This window comes from Oreochromis niloticus, linkage group LG18 (genome assembly GCF_001858045.2).
Source record: "Oreochromis niloticus isolate F11D_XX linkage group LG18, O_niloticus_UMD_NMBU, whole genome shotgun sequence".
NCBI lineage: Eukaryota > Metazoa > Chordata > Actinopteri > Cichliformes > Cichlidae > Oreochromis > Oreochromis niloticus.
Genome location: NC_031982.2, coordinates 15648788 through 15670889, shown reverse-complemented (window position 1 = coordinate 15670889; position 22102 = coordinate 15648788). Strand labels below are relative to the sequence as shown.

The following is a 22102-nucleotide window of genomic DNA, read 5'->3' as shown; positions in this document are numbered from 1 at the left end:
ATAGTGGTGAGCCTTAAAGCTGTTCAATCAGCTTCTCCTCTTAGCGAGATAATGGGCGCTTATAATTTACACAAAGTAGCTTTGAGATTAATTTCTTATCTGATGAACGTTTACCGAACAGTTTGTAAATGCATGTATCAGTTATGTGCATGCCTGGAATGATAAAGATCTTACACAAGGACAACATCCAACCGTTCGCGTACACATACACAATCGATAGCAAGCGCATGTAGGTATATATTAGCCTTGATAAGTCGGGGCTGCTCGCTTGCAATAAAAATCTTATCTTGACCCTGAAAACCCAGCGGGACAATGACAGATCCTCTGAGACTGAGAGACACCATTTACCAGCTGCTTCCCTGCATAATTCACATGGACACATTGCTTCAGAATGTGTGATTTTTTTTTTTTTCCCCTGGCCAAACCGGCTGAATATTTCAGTTTTTCTCGTTTATATTTAATGTGTACTCAGGCCAAACTGTAACACACATGCATAAAAACTCACACATTCAAACACACACTCACACACGTAGAAGCACAAGTTTCTATTCATCGGTCAAACCTCATGCCATTCATGCCACATCTAAGAAACTGGTGTCACACAAAGTGCGCTCACAAATCGGTCAAACGTCTTGGCCCCTCATGACAAAGACAAAGAAAGCGACTGCACTGTAGTGTCACGCCTTAAAATAGAAATTCTTGTTTCCTGATTGCTTTGCAGCTTCTCAGCGCAGCTGTCTGATAAAAGTCTTTCATTTCCCCCACCCACCCCGCCCTTAGCATCTCTTGTTTCTCACTTCCTCTGCTCTTTACATTTTTGCATGTTCTCTTGCACTTTTCACCTGTGAAAACAAAGGAAGTGTTACCGTAACTCGCACAATAATTAGGTTTCACCTAATGTGCAGTTTTAATTTCTTTGATATACTCCTCATTTGTTTGCGTTAGCATTAGAATATATGCCAGTGGGCCTGAAGTCCAGCTGTCATGTGTTAAAAAAGAATATCTTGAAGGTCTCAAAATGTAATTTCACAGTTTTATCAGTGACTTGAGGGGTTTCTAACTGAATTTTTATTTTTACCCTGAGGTTTGTACTGAATACACATTAAATTATTACTTTTACAGAATGTAATTTCTTTATCGGACATCGTCTCCCTCACACAGTATGCGTTACGCGAGTGAATTTGGTCCTGTGTGTGCACTAGGAGCTGATTCTCGATGCAGAGGACACATGGATTCGACTGGAGGGACTGGCCGAGACTACAGAGTACACCGTCAAGCTCCAGGCTGCGAGGGGACTAGACACCAGCGCTGTAGTCTCTACCACCTTTACTACAGGTACAGAATGCACTCATTCAATCACACGCACACATAATGCATTTGTATTCTTTAATTGAAGCTTGGAAAGCGATACTAATGTGTTGAGTTTTCTTGGCCCCTGAGACTTTTCGCTGCATTTTGCATTACAGTTACTCTAACAGACGTGCACAGTAATGGGTCCCCAAAGTCAAGCACAATTTCCATCCTTACCCCATTGCCTAGTGAGAGAGAATTACTGTTAGGCTGCACCTGCAGGGTGGCTGTCTTTAGCTGAATAATGTGCTTTAATTTTTACTGTGTGACAGCATGTTGGATAAGTCAGTCAAACACTTGTTTGGAAGCATCATAAAGCAGCAGGAATAAATCACAACATCTATGGCATACAAACATATCAATGACTATGAAAAAGGATAGACATCGCGTCATGGTCTGAAAAGTTAAGCCAACTTAGAAATGCCTGTTCTTTTTATTGGCCACCAGGTGGCGACACCTGTGGTGACAGAAATACATCCAGAGCTATAGAAAATGGTTAGAAAACAGCTTTCTGACTAAACGTCTGTAAACACTTACCTGATGAGTAAGTTGTACTCATTTTGGGCTGTACTGAATAAAAAATTGAGGCCTATGCTAGGTTGTTAGCCAATGAATGTGTGCTGTCACAGTCAGACCCAGCCGCTCTCTTGCCACATCCAATTTCAAAACACCAAGTTCATGTTGTAGCAACCTGCTGCATCAGGAGTTTCTGAATAGATTGAAACTGACAGCAAATTTACTGGACTCAAAATATAAGCCACAGAAATACTTTGTAAGTGAACTTAATGCCCTGATAATCATGCCCTAGATTTCCCTAGACTTTGGTCATATTCCCTTTTGACCAGAAGCACTTTACTAGAAACACTGGATTTTTTGTGGATGATGTTAATCCTGTCTCCTGTTTGCCTCTGAAGTCAGATGTCAGAGCTGGGAGTGATGTCACTCCTAAGCTGAGAGCGTTCCAACAGTAAAGTTGAAAAAGTAAAGAAAAACAGGAACGTTTTGCTCCTCAGAGCCAGCATTACAGCATTACAGCCCATTGGTTGTTTTTTTGCACTTAAAAACAAGCTCTTGCACGTTCATAGAGCAAGCCTGGTCAGTGTTCTTCAGGTGGAACGTACCATGCTCACACAGCAAATTGTCAACTACCCAACATAGGAGCTAGGTGTGAATGACTGTAACTGGAGTCCTGTTGGCTTCTTTTCAAACTCTCAAGACTACCTTTAACTGGATAACTGTAAACCTACACAGATGACTCCAGCATTGGCAGAAACTGCCAGGCTTGTAAAAGTGACAAATTCCAATTTTACTTAAATGCCTAACAGTTGTTTCTGGTTATTCTCCGTGTTGCCTGCCTCAGTTGTCCTGAGAACAACTGTTGACCTATAGTTGCAGAGCAAATTACATTGCATGACACATCCTTTGCAATTTTTCAAGAAATTCAACCAAAAGACGGCCACAAGTTGTTAGAGGAAGTTAGAGTCAGGGGAGATCTCAGTTTTTTAGAGAAACATTTTGACAAGCTGAATATTTTTAAGTCAAAATGAGGAACAGCAAGCAAATTTTAACTTCTCATCACTGGTCCTCCGCCTTTTTTTTTCCAGGGAGTCGCCTATTTGCGACACCTCAGAACTGCGCCCAGCACCTGCTAAATGGAGAGACTCTGAGCGGCATCTACACCATTTACATCAACAGAGACCCCAGCCAGGGGGTGCAGGTGTACTGTGACATGACCACGGATGAAGGAGGCTGGATTGTAAGTGGGTGTAAAGACAGCTAGTGTATAATTATGCACTAATCTGAGTATAGGATGTACTACTTTGATGGGTTGATCTGTAACCTCCATAGTGTTTTGTTAGATGTGTCTTGTGTTGTTATATGTGAACACACCATAACAAATTCCTATGAGCAGTGTGGTTCAAATGGCTACAATAAACCTTCTTGCTTTGCAGGTATTCCAGCGTCGTCAGAACGGCCTGACGGACTTTTCCAGGAAGTGGAGTGACTATCGCGTCGGCTTTGGAAACCTGGAGGATGAGTTCTGGCTTGGTAATTCTCCCACTAGATAACGATTATATAAACTGTGGTTCCAAAGGAAAGGTTCACTCATTATGTTTAGTTGTCAAATGCAAGACAGAGAAAAAAACATATTGAGTTTCTGAAAGTCTGCAGGCTTGGATAGAAACATGTGTTGTATCACTCGGCGAGGTTAAGGTGGCAGGGGTGAGATTATCTGCATTTATTTGTTTTTCTTGGAAAAAAAACTGACACTGATTGACTTGTAGGTGAATCGCACATTTCACAGGTAAGGTCAGGTCTGTCACCGCCGTATTTCAGCCTGTCACACTGCCCAATATATTTCAGCTGCATTTTATGGGCAATATTGAGCTGCAACCTGCCACCCATTTTGTTCAATTTCTGCTGCAGTTTTCTGAAGGCTGTAACACTCTCTCTGTCTACACCCTATCCCCCATGACTGAGGTGGATTTAATAGGTACAATCAATAGAGGTTCATAGCTTTCACTTGGTTTCAATTGATATATCTGTTTTACGGAGAGGAAAGACGTCTTCAGTATTTCGTGCAGGCTGTAAAGCCCTTCTCGTCAGATTTTTCACGTTGTGCAAAGACAGAGAGTCGTGCCGCTCATCTCGTCTTTTACCACTTGACTTCACAAAGTCTATCCGATTCATTACTGGAATCTCTGAAAGCTCATTTCTCTCCGAAATGACTTGGTAATTGTTTTTTTTTAGCGTCACTCTGATCCAAAGACAAAAACAACAGAACGTCCTCACTGCTTTGATGGACGGCTGAATACTTTTCACCCCCCCCCCCCCCCCAAATCTCATTATGAAACAATAATTATATTCATTAAAAAATGTGCAAATGACTCATGTTTCTTCATGGGCCAGTTTTTGTGTTATTGTTTTGGTGCAGATGATTAAAGGAAAAATATTACATGAATATTTCATCAAGTGAATCAGGACCTTGAGTGGAATGTTTTTTTGAACTTTTTGATTAAAGAAAGAAATAACATGGCGGGGAAATTTTACAGCATTGCATTATCGCCAGAAGGAAGCCTGCTACTTTGCTGACACATTTTGGATAATAATGCAAGATAGCTGCGGCATCCATTTGTGACTAAGCACGCTGTAATAGGTAAAAGCATAAAGGGAATTTTTGTTTTTTTACATCTAACCCATCATGAGCTGACAATATAATATAATCCAGTAAAAGAGTGTACAGTTCTTGTTGAGTATATCAGATTTGTTTGGGGTGGGGGTTTCACGCTGGCTATTTTTAAAGATTTATTTTGAGTTGTTGTTGAGCCGAATTAAATAATATTGTCAGCTGTTCCTGTTACTGTTATGCACACAAGAGAGCGTGTTCAAAGGTAGCTCTTTATCTCAACAGGAAAAGTTGGATTGCTGTCTACTGGTATGAATTAATAATTTATCTGTTTTTGTATTTCAACAAAGAAGAGAGGAAATTACTCCCAGAAGCAAAGAGCTTTTGATAAAAATATTAAATATTTTTGTAGGATGATACTGCACACACACACACACACACACACACAGAATAAAGAGAGAAATCCCTCTCCTTTGCACACTGTTAAGTATTGAGTGTGGATAGTGAACTATAAAGTGACAGGAATGTTTTTTCTCTTTCTGATGGAGGCACCTGAAGGCATCGCATAGAAGCTTCCTGGCACACATCTGAAAGATTGTTTTTAATGGCTTTGTCAGTACAATACAGTCTAAAGATGCCTGAGCATATCTGCCTCACTGGCTACATTTCATCTGACCTGTTTCCAGTACAGCTGAATCAGCTATAATTTGCCCTCTCGCCAGTTCTGAGCAGGCGCTGTAGAACGGTACCTTCATCTCCAGGGTCTTCCTTTACTTTCTAGGTGCCTCCCAGGATACAATTTCCCCCGTTCCATCCTATTTCTTCTGGCTGCACTGTAACTTTGTCCTCAGTGCACAAAAGCAGCTTAATGTAACCTCAGGGTGTGGAGCGTCAAGAGCGGCCCCATAAAGCGAGACAGATATGCTGACAGCACGGCACACAGAAGCCTCAGCTTTACAGGTCTTAACACAAAATGTTGAGACCAGAACACTAATTTCTTTAGTGTATTACACTTATTTTAGTTTTATAGTTTTTAATCTGTATTTACACTTTATTAGGTGCACCTGTTCAGCTGCTCATTAGCACAAATATCTGATCAGCCTATTACATGTCACCAATTCAGTGTATTTAGGTATGTAGACATGGACCAGAACAGCGGTCCCCAACCCCCGGGTTTGGTACTGGGCCGCGAGAGTTGAGGCTTGGGTGTGAAATTCATCATTTTCAGGGTTTTTATTCGTTTTTAGTGTTATTTTTTTATCGTTTTTATCATTAACTCGGTTTCCCTGGGTCTTTTCCCATGTGTTATGAATAAATCTTCTTCTTTTGGTATCAGTACTGGTTTTATTTTGTTGTATTTATCCGCGACACCTTAAAGGCTGGTCTGTGAAAATATTGTCAGACATAAACCGGTCCGTGGTGCAAAAAAGGTTGGGGACCGCTGGTCTAGAGGACTCGCTGAAGTTCAAACCAAACATCAAAATGGGGAAGAAAGGAGCCAAAACCATGCCACTTGAATGTGGCATGGTTTTGGTTCCAAATAGGATGGTATAGTATTTCAGTAACACTCATTACAACTAAGGTATGCAAAAAAGCATCTCTGAACACACAATGCGTCAAACCATGTGGCAGAAGACCAAAGCAGGTGCCACTTCTGTCACTTCAGACAGAGCAATCAAGGCTGTAGTTCACATAGTCCACTAAAATTGGACAATAGAAGATTGGAAAGTGGAGCCCAATCTGCTTTTAAGGGGCCCAAAGCTCAGTTGGGTCCCTCAGTACCAACTGAGCTTTGTCAAACACCACAGACCACCCAAGTAGTGTGGCTGATCATCTATTTATGACCACAGTGTACCCATCTTCTGATCGCTCCTTCCTGCAGGATAATACACAGTGTGACAAAACTCAATTAATGTCAGACCGGTTTCTTAAAAATGACAGTGAGTTCACTGTATTTATATGGCCTCCACAGTCAGTGCTCAGTCCAATAGAGCACCTTTGGGATGTGATGGAGCAGGTTATTCACATAATGGATGTGCACCCAACACGTTTCCAGCACCAAATACTGCCTTTTTTCAGTATAGGGGTTCAGTATATGCATTACTGCAAAAACACAACACTTTGTGAAAGCAGCTGACTCATAGTCATCTCGACGTTGTCATGTTGGCCATTATCAATAAATATGTATCAAAGTGTCATCAGGCTGGTTGGGTTAAAAAATTATTCCACATATTAGTTTTTGTATTAGCACTGTAAATTTTTATTCCAGTTAACTCCAGTTTTTTCTGTTCATCCACGGGTTAAAATAATTGTGAGCAGGAAACCATTAGCACAGGAATCACCAGAAACATTACTGATGGCTTTCTGCTCTTCAGCTGCCCTGGTAACACCATGACAGCACGATCCGGTATCCACCTACGGGCACCATGAAAATGAAACTGCAGCCATCACTACATATATCGCAGGTTTTTGCAATGTGTTATGAAAATATCTTTTGTGAAAAGGATCCGAGGAGGCGGAGGAAAATTATCACTCTAGGGTGGGTGAAATTTGTGGTGTACCTGATGTAAGGCCTACTTTTCTAACCATAATGAATGCTTAATTTAAGAACAAAATCCTCAGGGTTTCCTTGCAGTATGCAGTGTTGCATGGTCAATAACACTAATTATCTTTTAATGTGTTTACTGCCTAAAATGCATGTAAAAATCAATCAAACTCTACATAAGGCCCAGTGTCAACTTGTTTCTCCTGAACGAGCAAAGTCTCTGATGACAGGAATTACACTGCTTCGGAAAGCCGATTGTGAAATGAAATGCTGGTTTTAATCGCTGCCGTCATCAAGCCCCAACACAGTGAATGTTGCATTTTTTGCAGTATATTATGTGTTATACATAGACATCTGTTGCTAGCCAAAATAAACAAGTAGAAATGAACATTACTTCCTCCCAAATCACTGATCGGAATATCCCTGCACTCCTAAATGTTACAGGGAGCTATGTTCATATCAATTAACCTAATTGCTATGTTTCTGTTGCGTCTCATTCTGGCGCTGTAGTCGCTCTCATTTCACTATTCACCGTGTAAAGATAAGATAAGATAAGATAAGATAACCTTTATTAGTCCCACACGTGGGAAATTTGTTTTATCTTATCTTATCTTATCTTATCTAAAGAAGTGTATCCTCATAAAAAAGTGAAGGTTATCATCCTACAGATGGTCACTGCAGTTCCAGAGTAGGTGACCTTCACTCCTCTTTCAAGAGATTAGGTCACCGTCGTAGACCTGGAGAGCCATTGCAGGGAACATTTAGCTAATCACTGCCTCTGCACACAGAATAGCAATATACTGGACTGTAGGAACCATAAACATTGATACTAAATCCACTCAAACTGAAAAGAAGGGGCACTTAACTGGCCAGCAGTAAAGAATATGGAAATTGAACTTTCATTATTATCCGTTACAGCTTGAGAACAGCCATTTTTATTGCAGCTCTAGGCCAATCTATTCTCCCCAACCCCGCTGACCTTAACCGGCTTATCCCGAATCCAATGTCAGTTTGATGATGTCATAATGGAGAGAAACGCACAGCGACTGTGTGCGATTTGCGATCATTATCCCCTGCTCTCGCTTTTTCTTTAATCCCCCTATTCCTTGTTTCTACTTCATTGTGAGAGAAATGTAGTGGTAATAAAATTTGATGAGATGGTAATATTGGTAGTATAATAGGAGAAGAGCGCAATAGTGTGTCACAATGCATTTTTAATTGCAGCAGTTTGGAATAGAGCAGTCTGATCCCATAAAAGTGTTGGAAGAAGAAAAAAGAAAAACGATGTGCGACAGATTAATTGCTGATAATGCGGTGATATGCTATGGATATTAGAGATGACTGAGTGTTAAACACAGTTTTATTATAACAATAGCTTTTCCCCTGTCACCCTATGGGTTGTAACATAGATTTTATCTACTTTCCATTGACATATTACAGCAGATTTAGTTTCCCTGCTCTCCCCCGATTTTGACTTCCTACTTCTTTGGGGATTTTATTTTATTTATTTGCTGCTCAAAACGTTCCAAGGGTTCAGAAAAAGTGCATGTGTGTTTCTGTCGGAGGTTAAGCAGAGAAGGAGGCTCTTTTTCCAAATGGGTGCTTGTTGTAATCTGATAGCGAAGGCAGTTCCAATCGCTCAGGATAGTGCGGGGCCTTATCGGCTGTCGGGGCTCAAACGAGCCCCCCGTATCTGCTACCTTTGAGATAGAGAGCAAAGCTGCATATCTCGGGAACTTGGCATTTGCCGGAGGGCTGGTGGTGACAGTGTCCACCGGCCGACACTGCCAATGATATACAGTAGAGCCACAAGACCAGCTGACGAAGACGCTTGACATCGTTCCTGTGAAGATTCAGGTGGTTAAAGCAGTCACAGAAGAACATCCAGGGGCGATTAGGCGTTTGCAAACAACAAATTGTAAATTGTTCTGTGAATTCTTTTAAGGCTTTTGCCTTATCTCGGCAGCACAGTCTTCATTTAAATCTGCTACTGCTCATTTTTGCCTATGCTTGCACATCTTGCTGATGTTTGAATGTAGACTTCCTGTTACAGGAAAGTCTGACTAAACCTGAAAATCTTTTTTTTTTTTTTTGGTGATCGAGTGTTGGGGTTATTCAGACAGGAAATATAACTCAGTTTAAATCTAAAATTGCACATTTCTTTGCAGGTTTAGACAACATCCAGAAGATTGCTGCTCAGGGCCGTTATGAGCTGAGGATTGACATGAGGGACGGACAGGAGTCAGTCTACGCCAATTATGACAAGTTCTCCATTGGAGATGCAAGAAACCTCTACAAGCTCAGGATAGGAGAGTACAATGGCACTGCTGGTAATTTATATGTATTATATATATATATTTATATATATGTATGCCCCAAAATAGCCAGTGGTGACATTCAGCGCTGTCAGTTTTTGCTATATGACCCTCATTTTATGTCAGAATTGTCCCTATGCCTCTGCCATTTTTTTTTTGTCGTTGTAAACCTGCCTCAGCACTCCTCCACATTTCCATTCCTGTCCGCTCAGTCTGTTACTGTGACAATATACCACAATTACCCATGATGCCCTTATGTTTATGATTGTAATTCTCTCTCTGTCAAGATAAACTCAAAGAGCCTGAAGTCGGGACTTTTTTTCCTCTTAAATCTCCCCGTCACCCTCCTGCTTTTATTGGGTCATTTATGTCCCCCTGTTATTCACAGAAGTTCAGTGTTTCCTAGGAAGCAGTACTAATATTATAAGCTCTCTACACCTCTCTCTCTCTGTTGTGATCCCAGGTGACTCTTTGAGCTACCACCAGGGTCGGCCCTTCTCGACAAAAGACAGAGACAATGACATCGCTGTCACTAACTGTGCCTTGTCATACAAAGGAGCCTGGTGGTACAAGAACTGCCACCGGGCTAACCTCAATGGCAAATACGGCGAGTCCAGACACAGCCAGGTCAGTTCTCATACATACATATATATATATATATATATATATATATATAAACTGATGAAAAAGTAACGATGCTGAATGAATGATATATAATTTTGACAATTTTGTGGTGCAAGTTTGTTTTTTTTTAAAGAGGGCAAAACTACTGTGTTTGTTATTTAAAACATGTAGAAGTCTCTTAGAGCAACCTGAGAGGTTTATGCTAGTTTGACAGTATGTTCAGGACACAACTTCAGTTTGTGCGACCAAAGATAGTTATTTTGTTTTTTGTGCTTCCTGATTTAATTTGTGTTTATGTTCGAAAATATGATGTAAACCACTCTATTTTTCCTTCTGGGATCACCGGGCTGAGTCACACTACAGTAAAAATAGGGTGGCATTCTCGTTGCAAGTAGGAAAAATTGGGGGGGGGTTTTGCATCAGGCAAGTTGTTACAGCAAAGTTTGCAACGCCTGGAAGAAGGCAGCCTGTCTCCAAACAGCCACAATCTGACTCCAATCACTCTCAGACAATTGCCGCATTATCACAAGACCGCTTGAAATTGCAACTTGACCCCATTCGGTTGCAAATTGATTGCCGTTCTATTGTCATCTTCATGCAACAAAGTCACTTTGAAGGCAGCAGATGACTGCAAGTGGTCACAAACCTGATGTACAAACGATGCCCTGGAAGCAACTGTTTCAGAGGCAACAAGATCGCAGATTCAACACATGCAATAATTAGTTTGCTGTCTCTAAACACTGCTTTCCTTTGTGTGACTTTAGCATGAAAATTTAACTGTCAGCTCATTGCAATGGGAATGAAATTCAACACAGTTTAAGTGTTTCCATTAGAAATGACAGATGAGAAGTAGTTGAAGGGAAAGTTGTTAAAAGCCCTTTTGTGGGTTATTGAGTATTTTGGCCAGAGAGTCAGTTGCAGTTTGCTTCCATGTCCAACTTATTTTATATACGTGGTGAAAACTTTTGAAATTTCAAAACAAGCTGATGCTATGGGATTAAAACTGTAGCCATGAAGTTAGACATATAGTGCATATAGATGTTGTTCATCCACATCTTCACACAAATAGCAAAAGAGCTTTGCAGTCGGTGTGAAATACCTCTGTTCAGATTATTGGCCAACAAATGTTTGTGCCGAATATTTTTGATTTTGCAGCTATATTTTGATCTTTTAAATATTACAGCTTTGTCCTCTTAGATATTTGTGTGAAATCTTTTCATAATGTGTTCTGCGAGACCACGCTAACCTTGATCTTTGATGACCGAAACTGAATAACTTCATTCTTGAATCCAAATCAACTTTGTGCCAAATTAGCTCCCACGAGGTGTGCAACCGATACCATGTTCACAAGAATAGGAATCCTTTGAAAACTTCATTCAACCTTACTGCACCAACGTGCCAGTTCTAAGTGGGACATTTTTTTGGGGGCTATTTGAATGAACCAAGTCTTAAAGTAAATGCCATCTTTTGAAAATGGCTGCATTTTGAAAGTGTATCTTGGCATTTACAAGTCTCACTTTAATGGGATCCAATACAGAACAGTGATTAAAGGCTAAAACTTGTCATTATGAAAGGGTAATAATTAGCGAATGAAATCACATGGAACTTGCTACCAGCATCCATCTTGATGAAGGAGTTTTTTAATGAAAGGTCAAAATTTGAAGGACCAAATCTGCTACACCACTCGTCTGATTTTAATGGAACATGTAAAGAGGATGGCGCTTGATACTAATTTGTCAAGAGATACGCTTTCATTTCCCAGTAAGTTCAAACAATTCAAGCATTTCAAGTTCCTTTAAGGAATGGAACAAATTGTTAAATGTGAGATTAAAAATAAAAAAGCACCGGCACCCCAGCCGTACATGAAAATGGACACTTTTTTGTGTTTGGTACATGTGATGTGGGATAATTGAGGGCTTTTCGTGTCCCTTCTGACTGATGCGTGGTATTCCTCGTTTTGCTTGCTTCATGCTGAAATGGCTCGATGTGTTGTGTGAAGCCGTGATTAGGATTTTGGAGCATCGCCGCTTCTCTCACTCTGTTCCTCTTCATCCGTTAATGACATGAAACGGGAACAGGTGGCAGCAGAGATGGACGGCCATAAAGACACGTCGCGAAAGAAATGTTGGTGGTGATGGGGATTAGAAAGGCTAGGCTCAGACTGTAATTACACCAGGGTCGTATTTGTGCTAGCTATTAAGTCAGGATTCCTATCATCCTGGATTGAATGCTTCATTTAAATGAAAACTACACTTAAATAGAAGCATAACTTTCCCATCTTCAGAAATATCTCATATCTCATGTGCTCAAAAAAAAAAAAATAAAAGAAGAAGAAGAAAAAAATCCTGTTTATTCGAGCTGCTTCCCAAATTGTACTTCTCGCTTTTTTACAGGGTATCAACTGGTACCACTGGAAAGGCCACGAGTTCTCCATTCCCTTTGTGGAGATGAAAATGAGGCCGTTCAATTTCCGCAGCATCAGCAGCAAGAGGAGGCGGTCCGCCCCTGTATAGATGAATCGCCACGATCCAGCCCAGAGTCATGGATAAATGGAGTTCGGATGTTTTTGCTATTCGCGTGCCTCACTGACAGGAGCAGCAGGCTGGGATGTGACCGCGGCAGGGCAACGTTAGTGAGGCTCAAAGAAGAGGCAGAATATGACAAAAATCTACTAATATTTTATTAAAACATTAACAAGAAGGTGTTATAACCACGGATGTAATCGTAAAATAGCAGAGAGGCTCGAGCAACGTCCGAACTCTGTTGATCTCTGCACCTGCCCAGCTTTAGCTGTCTTACCCTGCTGTACTTCTGCCCAGAAGTTAGAAGACACTGTATGTAATTTATTAAATACTTTGAATGAAAATGGTTCTGTTTGCTGTATAAAACAAACAAAAAGACAAAACAAGAGGAAAGGCAAACCAGGAAGCTTTGTTTTTTTTTCTTTTATTCTGTGATTTGTCTTTCCCTAGGATGTGCTCAGAAACGCCCTCAGGAGTGAGAGCTAGCATTGTTTTAACCGTTACAAAATAACACTTTTAACTAAAAGAAAAAACAAAAAAAAACTGTATATGCCCTTAAAACCCTCTGTAAAATATATATCTATTTTTATACCTGATATTGTGACAAAGTCCATTTATTTGATGCCTTGGTTTTCGACCCTATATTAAATTAATATTAATTTTATGGATAATTAGCATTAAAAAGCAAAACATTCACAAAGCAGTGCACCAGCAGCAGCTTCATAACCATCTACTTTATTTTTTTCTGTAACATTATCTTATGGATTATGGATTTTAAAGCAGAATAAAACTGTTCTCTTATAATTATTATTATCATCATCATCATTATTATTATTATTATTATTATTATTATTATTATTATTACTACTACTACTGGTGGCTACGCTGAGACAGTATTTGCACTGTGAGTGGGAACACAGCAAAGCTATTGTCGTTCATTCACTTCATTTCTTCAGTTGCTAATGTGCATTAGATTTTTCGAGCTCATCTTCTTGGCCAAAAATAACAATCTCTTAATTGCTTTTTGACCCCTGCTATAGATGCTGTGATTGCTTGCAGAGATGGTGCTGATAGATGCAACATTTAACCAAAGATCTGCATAATAACGGTCCGGCCTGCTGTTTGGAAAGATGCCAGTCACCAAAGTCACTGAAGCAGCTTTTTCCCCCCTGTGTTAATAAGAGTCCCACTTTTTCAGGGGCTTTTTATGGTAACCGTGTCCCCGGGCGTAATTTTATGCATTATGATCACTAAATTCTATGCAGGGGAAAGTCAGGGGTACAGCGCATGTTTTAGCCTGCCTCTCTCCCACTGCTGGCTGAAAATGAACCTAACTAAGAAAGCAGAACAGTAGGTGGAGAGGAGCCAAGTCTTTCTTCTGTGCTCTTCTTTTACTCGCTTCACAATTTAAGCTCCCCGGTGAAACAACAAAATCAGCAAACACGGCTGAGCCTGTATTCCTTTTTATCTGGGTGGGTGTAATCTGCAGCATGCCCACCAAACATTTTGCTTTAATTCACCGCTCACAGAGTCGCACAAAGTATTGGGAGCCAGTTGGTTTTCTTGAAGTTGTTTTCTTGGAGTTTCCTGGCTCCTTTGCAGGGGGGAAAATGCTGTCAGCGGAGTCGGAAGATGAACCACACAGCAGTCCACGGAAATCGATGTCACCATCACTGCAAGCGACATTTGGTCTCACGATTGATAATCTGAATCCTTTTTTTTTTTTTTTCATTTTTTTGATCAGCTGGAAATAGACTTTTTCTTTATTTCTTCACTTTTCTCACTGGAGCGAGTAAGCGACTTTGGCTCCTATTGCGACTTTGTATATTTGTCTTTACTTTTTCCACCTTTAGACTTTAAAATATTAGTAACTCCCCCTCTATAAACTACTAACAATATACTCATGTAGATATAGAGCTGAAAACAGCTTTTGATGTGTTCCCCCTTTAGATGCAAACTAATTCAAGAAGCCCTTTTGAACATCTCCATTTTAAGTGCTGTATTTTTAACCAGTGTTGTGCCGAAGGGTGGATGGAGACTTGTGCATGTTGATTAAAATGCAGTCAAGAGCCTGATAGTAAAAACCATATGTCCTAAGGATGCGTTGCAATCTGATTTGTAGTCACATTTCTTTGTTGATCTGGGTAAAAGGTGCTCCTGAAGTTTGTTAGGTAGAAGATATAGATCACTTTGATTATCAGCCTCCAAGTCAGGTGATCACATGATCTCTCCTGAGTCTGATTTATGTTTCAGTGTCTAAGTAACGGCTTCAGTCCATCTCCTGTAGTGATTTATAATAGAATAGAGAATTATCTGTACTTATTTCATTAACTAATTAGATGAAGTTTGCCTCATTGGGTTTTGTGTACGAGGAACAAAGGTTGGGAAGCTCTGCAGAAAAGGAACAGAATGTCATTTGCATTGCGAGGAATGCCTCTCACTGCGAATTATAAGGTGCTCTTAAAGAAAGCTAACGTTATATTTCCATTGATTTTGTTTTTCTTCTATTTTGCAATAATCCTTCAACCGTTTCTAACTTCACAGAACGAGCATTACGTTTAACGTCATCCACAGATCCACATCCATTCTTCTTCTTTGCATTTGCATAAGAAAACAAATCCAATTAAATTCTACAGAAAAACAGGGGCCTGAAATATTTTCTTGATATTATTTCCTTCTCTCATTACCTGAGATCAAGTTGTGTTGGTATTTTTTTTTCACATTTGGTCTATATTCTGTGTTTTATAAAATCTTTTCCACCTATTGCACAGCATCCGGTTTAAAAAGTACATTTTACCCCCATTGCTTAAACTTAAGACTCGTACTGAACTTCTTACAAGTTACAATACCACCTTTAACCAATGTTATTGCAATTATATGACCTTTTTATGCTACTGATATACTGACAGCATAATATTTAGGGCCGAGCCAAACGCTTAAAAGCTTGGAACCTGTCCGTCCTAGAAATCACAAATCATACACTTCTCCTTTTTTTTTCCCGGTAATCATTTACATTGAGTTAGCTAAAACATTGGTGATGTTCTCTGTAGACACAATAGGACAATATTGACCTTGTGTCCATATATTGTATAATTACCCAGTAATGTATTTATCTCGACTGGCCCACTCACTTGAGAGGATATCTGCTCCCTTTATTTATTTCACTGCTATTTATTTTCCTGTTTCTTTGTGACTGATGTGACACAAAAACAACAAAAAAAGAAAATGCTTTTATTTACTGGGTTTGTGTTCACAGATTACTTAACTGATATTGCCACCGTGGTTGGTAATAACTCTTATATAGGCAGATAATGTAACTGCATTCATTTGACAAATCTTGCCATGGAAATGTAAATGTTGATAAAATGTGATCTTGACTGTTTGAAACGCTCATATAAGCTGAAACTAGGATTTATTGTTGGATAACCTTGGATATTACTGTCAAATTTAGCTCTAGTTTGACTTAAACATGTACTATATAGTTCCTTTTTTAATACATTTTCTACATATTAATAAAATATTCAAATAGTCTGAATCGGTGTCTGACTCTCCTTTTTGTTTCGTGAGCGCTGACTGCAAGCTGTTACATAAATTTGATGGTACAATGAACTGCGCACGGGGTCTTTAACTTGCTTGGATGTATTTGCTTAACAGACACTTATTTTTGAGTCACATTTTATATTAAACAAATGGAGTTATGGTTACCGTGAAAATCCTTCTCCATTTTGCTCCAATGAAATAACGAAGCACGGAGAACCAACTCCATGTCCTAAACTTATCAAAGTCTCTCCACCTCTAATTGGAGGCCATTAAAAACTGAACTGAAATGCAACTTCTACTTGTGAATACTGGCAGGGGCAGTAATATGTCAGTGTGGTTTGGCTACAAGACCTTTAATTTATTCTCAAACAGAGAGACAAAACAGGCCTGCATGAACCTAAAACAACCCAACCTATGCAATATTACAACACCTAGGTACAGAAGAACAATAACACGTTCATTTTAAATTTTAATCATCTACAAGGAGGAGGATTTTTTTTAGTATTGGTGCAATTTTAAGTGAAATTGTTTTAAAAAACAACCATGGGAATGGGATTATCAGGGAAGGAGGTGGATTGTGTTTAAATTGAATAGTTTAACCTTCTGGAAATACACTGTATAATGTCTGCTCTGTAAGGTTAGCTTAGAAAAAAGAAGAGAATCAGCTGTATAGTCTACAGTTTAGTCTTTTTACTCATTGTAGACAGAAGTAAAATGTGTATTTCCTGTATTCAATACATGAACATTTGCAGTACACGCTTGCTTCTTCCACAGGAATTAAGAGGCAGCCAGGTGCTGGTAATCAACTGCACTTGGTTAACTGATCATTAGCAAGTGTCAACACCTCTGTGAAAGCGGAACTTCAGCTGGTGTGGAGCCCAGCAAAGTTGCCCCAAGGTCAGACTGTGCAATGCTGAGAGAAAATGGAAAAAAACAGATCTACATGTCAGACTCTACTCTAGGCTTCAGTTAGCATGTTAGATGTTAAAGTTCATGACAGTATAATTAGAACAAGACTGAACAAGTGTGGCTTTTTCAAAGAGTTGCCAGGAGACAGTGTCTACTCTCTAAAGCGAACATGGTAGCACAGCTTAGGTTTGTAAAGTTGCATTTCAACAAATTTAAAGACTTCTGGGATTTTGTACTTTGGAGAGACAAGACCAAAGTTGAGATGTTTGGACATAATGTACAGCATCAATATGCAAAAACCAAACACAGCATATAAACACAAACATATCATACCAACTGTCAAGTACGATGGTGGAGGGGTGATCATTCGGGCTCGTTTTGAAGCCACAAGACCTGGGAACCTTACGCTCACTGAGTCAACCATCTGTCTGCCAAAGTGTGCTGGAGTCGAATGTGAGACCATGTGAGTCCAACAAATAAAGTTTTGCAAAAATTGAGTTTTGCAACAGGACAATGATCGCAGCCACAGCAGCAAAACAACAACAGAATGGCTCAATAGAAAAGAATCAAGGATTCGCAATGACCCAGTCAAAGTCCAGACTATCTCATTGAAATGCTGTGGTAGGAGAGAGACGTGCAAAAAATGAATGTCTGTAATACTCAATGAAATGAAGGAACACTACCAAGAAGAGTGGGCCGAAATTCCTCAACAATGATAATGAGAGACTGAGAAAGTCACAGTGAAAAGGATTAGTTCAAGGTATTTCTGCTAAAGGTGGTTCTACAGGCTGTTGAATCATGAGGTGGACTTAGATTGCATGGAGTCTGTTTAAAAAATTTCTCAAATAACTGCATGATTAGGCCAATATGGCAGAACAATGGCGGAGGACTCTAAACGGTTTTTCTGCCAATTTAACTTGGATGCAGCACCTAATGTATGTCTCCTAAAGGTAGGGGAACTTAGCATCATATCCTTAGCTGTAAATGTAGGCTTTATAAAGACCATTTTCTTAATAACCGGGTCTATTTAAAGACTATGCAATGACTAGCATGGATCCTAAATCAAACAACTATGAGCCTGCAGAAAAAAATATGTACAACTACAACTATACCCATGTATTATTGTTTTTATTATCATTATTATAATGCACACCTACAATTCTCACAAACCTTTAGTTCAGCAGTTTTAAGATTCATTGTTTGATTGCAGCATGTTCTAATTATCCAATAATAATCCATTCAAGTGTTTGGTCAGCAAAAAACAACTTTGGTAAGTAATGAGCTTGTGCGAAGTTTGTGAATATATTAGAGTCAAGCACAAATAAATGAGCAACACAGACTTTACCAGTGGAATAAAGGTCAGTGAGACAAGCTAATCTGTTCAGTCTTTACCAAAACAAAACATGTCACATGCACAACTGGATCATTAAAGCAATCCTCGCAATTCGACAGGGTTCTCTGGTCATGTGGAACTGATATGTGTAATCAGGTGACATTTTCTTCATAATCTACACAACATTCAGAAAGCAACAAGGAGACATTGTGCCAAACGTATCCTTTAACTAATGACAGAGCTCAAACCAGAGGCCCTCATTTCAAAGTGGGATTGGGGCTAATTTCCTGGTACGTTCAAGGGTAACTGTACCTTTTCTTCTTACAAGGTTAGATTGCCATGGCAACTTACGTTGAGACCTAACCTGGACTGGAGCAGGTTAGGCTCGAGATTAGAGAGCAACAAATGTAAAATAACTGCCTGCCACCCAATCAGCTCACCAGGTATCACCATTTCTTCAAGATTGCTTGGACGTCAGTGGCATGGAGTTATTTCGTGGTAAGATCAGCCACTTTTTTTATGAGTTCCTCCATCTCTTCAGTTAATGGACTCAGGGGCGGATCTAGAAGGGTGGCATGGGGTGGCAAGTGCCACCCTAAAATGATCCCTTGCCACCCCAAGTGCCACCCCAGTTTTGCATATGAGAGTGTTGTTTGTTAAAATAAGATAGCATTAACAGTTTGAGCGTAGTTACAGTCAACAGTGAATATAAATGCTAAAACTGAATATATTGCATAGTGTTCCCCCCTGCACCATTAACAAATGGTTCAGCCCGTAGCAGGGACCGGCTTTTTTCTTGTTTTCAGTAGCAAGTGATGCTTATGATTGTGCCAGAGCACATTTTGAACAACACCATGGGAATTTCGGATTTTACACAGGTGGTTGGATGTTACACTCTGGAAATGGAAGGAAGGTGAGTGTTATTAACCCTCTGTGGTCCACGGACACGCTGCACCTCCAAATCACATGACTAATGTAAGCTGACATAGCAACAAGCTGCAGCCACGCTGAGTCTCTATTTCAGCCCACATTAAAAGTTCGGACTTCAAAGTTTTTAAATTTTAATTACAGGCCAGTAAATCCAGAGTTATGATAATATATATAAGCCATGCATTTTTCTAAATACTGTCGTCACGTTTTTGTCTGTGTGTTTTAAGCGTTTTCTAAGGACAGCGCGAAAACAGTATAGAAAGGAAAAAAGCCACCTCTTTCCTATCGGTGGAAAAATGTACCATGTCGACCAATTAAAAAAAAGTCAACACGTGAGATTTGGTTATTTGGTTGTTTAGGAAGAGGGAAAGTTTTGGGAGTGACGGTAACAGCAGCGAGACAGAGCGAGTGAGAGAGAGAGAGAGAGAGAGGGAGAGTTTTTAGATGTGGGAGATTTGTGACGTTTAGTGTGGAGTGTATACTTAGTGTGTTGTGTGGTCTTGTGTAGTTGTTCTGTTGTGTAGTCGTTTTGTTTTGTGTGTCAGTGAGGGCACTAATGAATGTCACTAAGGCACATTTGCAACGTAAACACTGTCACTAAGTAGAAAACCAGCGGAGTGATACACCACCTGTTGTCAGGCCTGCAGGTTTATCCCTGTGCTGTTCTGTCTTTTGGTGGACAACCTTTTTTTACTGGCACACATCATTTGTGGGGCATCTTATTGCGAAACCTGATTGTTCTCTCATTTTAGTTTTAGTAATATTTTTAAATGGTTGTACAAAATGAAGAAAACGGCAGGTGTGTTGGCTGCATTTTTAGATAAATAGTTGTATATGTTTACAAAATGTACATTTTATATTTGCATTTCAAGTTATAAAAATTTAGTCAACATGCCTGTGGTTTTTTTTTTACAGTAAAAAAATACTACTAGGATTTTAAGTTCTTTGTGTGATTTCAGATCAGTAATACTAATGCAGTATGTCAGTGAAAAAAACAACTAAATTCAGTTGAGCTGAAAAGAATGATACCAAACAAGGCAAGGGGGAAAAATAAAATGAAACAATCTGAGGGTGAAATACAAACGTAAACTCAAAAGGAGTCAAAAATGGCCGGTTGTATTTCAGACCTCAGTGGGTTAATCCACCAAATCATGAAAAATTAGGTTTAAATTTTTGTTCATGACAGTGCAGATTTCTGACATTTTGTGTAATTTAAGCTGTAACAATGTGATTGTTTTCTAACAAATAACAGTGTGAAACTTAAGTTAGACTTGTGTTTGTAAATGAACCGCGCTACAGACAATAATTAAGTTATAGACTATGTTTATATGAAAAACGTGTATACTTAGTGCATTTGAATTATTTTAACCATATGTAACCACCTGCATATGTGTTTGGGGGGAAAAAAAGGCTTTGATTTTGCCACCCAATTTGATTTCTTTGCCACCCTCATGCCACCCTAAGAAAATTTCTCTAGATCCGCCCCTGAATGGACTTGGACATTTGATTTGTCCAGTCTTCACCTCCAGCAGTATTTATACTCATTTTCCATTAAATCGTCAACAGCATGGTAGTGTAGCCTGTGGGCAACCCAAATCTAAATCTCATGGGTGACTCTTGTTTTTGAATTCCCAGTAACCTCTTGTTTCCTGTGCCTCAGGTTTAGTTCCTCCACTCACATGTGCCTATTGCTTTGCTCAGCTCTTCCACACTGATTGAGGATTAAGCCAGTGTGCCCCGCTCACTGCTCTGCATCGTTTCTCTCATTGGGATCCCCTTATATCCAACCAGCATGTCACCCTCTCGCTGCTGGCTAAAATGCTGTTCTCCAGCCAAAGTCACACAGGCTACTTCATGCTTGTAGCCACTCACAAACACCTGCCAACCTCCACTAAACCAAAGCTAAGATCTCAGCTATTGCATGGCAACTGCAAAATATGGCTTGTACAGCTCAGTCCATATAATTGGACACTGGCCCTTTTTTTAAGGTATTCAAATGAGTTATGAAATAAAAACATTCAAAAGCAGGCATTCAAGAATAGTTGTATACAAATTATAATCCACATTGTTTAGAAATTACAGAGGATTAACTCTGGATCTTTTTCATGGCAAATACATTTGAAAAAGGGCGGACCAGTTTGCAAACAGCATTGCTCGGACCAGCAGGTGGGGACATTTTCTTTCTTCTTTCAACTCTTTTGTTGTTTATTATAATATTTAAAAATATGAGAGTTTGTTACCAAGATTATCTCACAAAAGTATAGTATATATCTGCACTTTGTGTATATTTATAATCCAATATTTGACATTGTCAAACAACAGCGCACATGACACTTTGAGCTGAACCTGCCGAGGCTGCAAAAATGATGAAATAAAATTTCCAGGCTAGATTAGATCTGTTCTGACGTCAAAACCAATTACGAGAAGTATGTCTAATCTTGATTGTGTGCTTTAACAGAAAACATTGTAGTGGAGATATGAAGCAACTTAGTGTATATTAGCTTACTCATTCATTTTGCAAGATTAAGCTGGGGGATACAGTTATTATGTTGGACTAGTGCAGAACTACTAAGCATCACATGCTGCACTGGTTTATGGACACAGATTTGGGAGTCACACAAAAAATCCTGATTTGTCCCAACACTTCAGGAGTCTTCTCTATGTCTAAGCTTTTATTGAGAATGATGTTTACATCTGATTTCTTAACACAAGGTCCTTTTCACAAAGCTACAGTGTTGTGAAAAAGCATTTGCCATTTTTTTGTATATTTGCCGCATTTAAATGTTTCAGTTTATCAAACAAACTGATTTGTTTGATGAATGATTGAAAACAAATGATTAACCAGTTTTAGTTTTGGAAAGCTGAGTTCAGTTCACCCCCAGGCCTGAGTACTACTAAGCCTATTGA

General features: G+C 39.5%; 1 protein-coding gene across 7 annotated transcripts in view; it reads left to right on the top strand.

Annotated features, from left to right (window-relative positions):
- The window catches only part of tnr (tenascin R (restrictin, janusin)), a 196039-nt gene extending 180025 nt beyond the window's left edge, over positions 1 to 16014 (top strand). For all 7 annotated transcript variants that reach the window (XM_025900162.1, XM_025900161.1, XM_025900163.1 and 4 more), the window contains 6 exons: positions 1203 to 1335; positions 2955 to 3106; positions 3303 to 3399; positions 9191 to 9352; positions 9801 to 9964; positions 12355 to 16014. In XM_025900162.1, coding sequence (XP_025755947.1) covers positions 1203 to 1335; positions 2955 to 3106; positions 3303 to 3399; positions 9191 to 9352; positions 9801 to 9964; positions 12355 to 12474 — 828 coding nt within the window. In that variant the 3' untranslated portion in view covers positions 12475 to 16014. The remainder of the gene's footprint in view (positions 1 to 1202; positions 1336 to 2954; positions 3107 to 3302; positions 3400 to 9190; positions 9353 to 9800; positions 9965 to 12354) is intronic.
- Positions 16015 to 22102: the final 6088 nt, after the last annotated feature.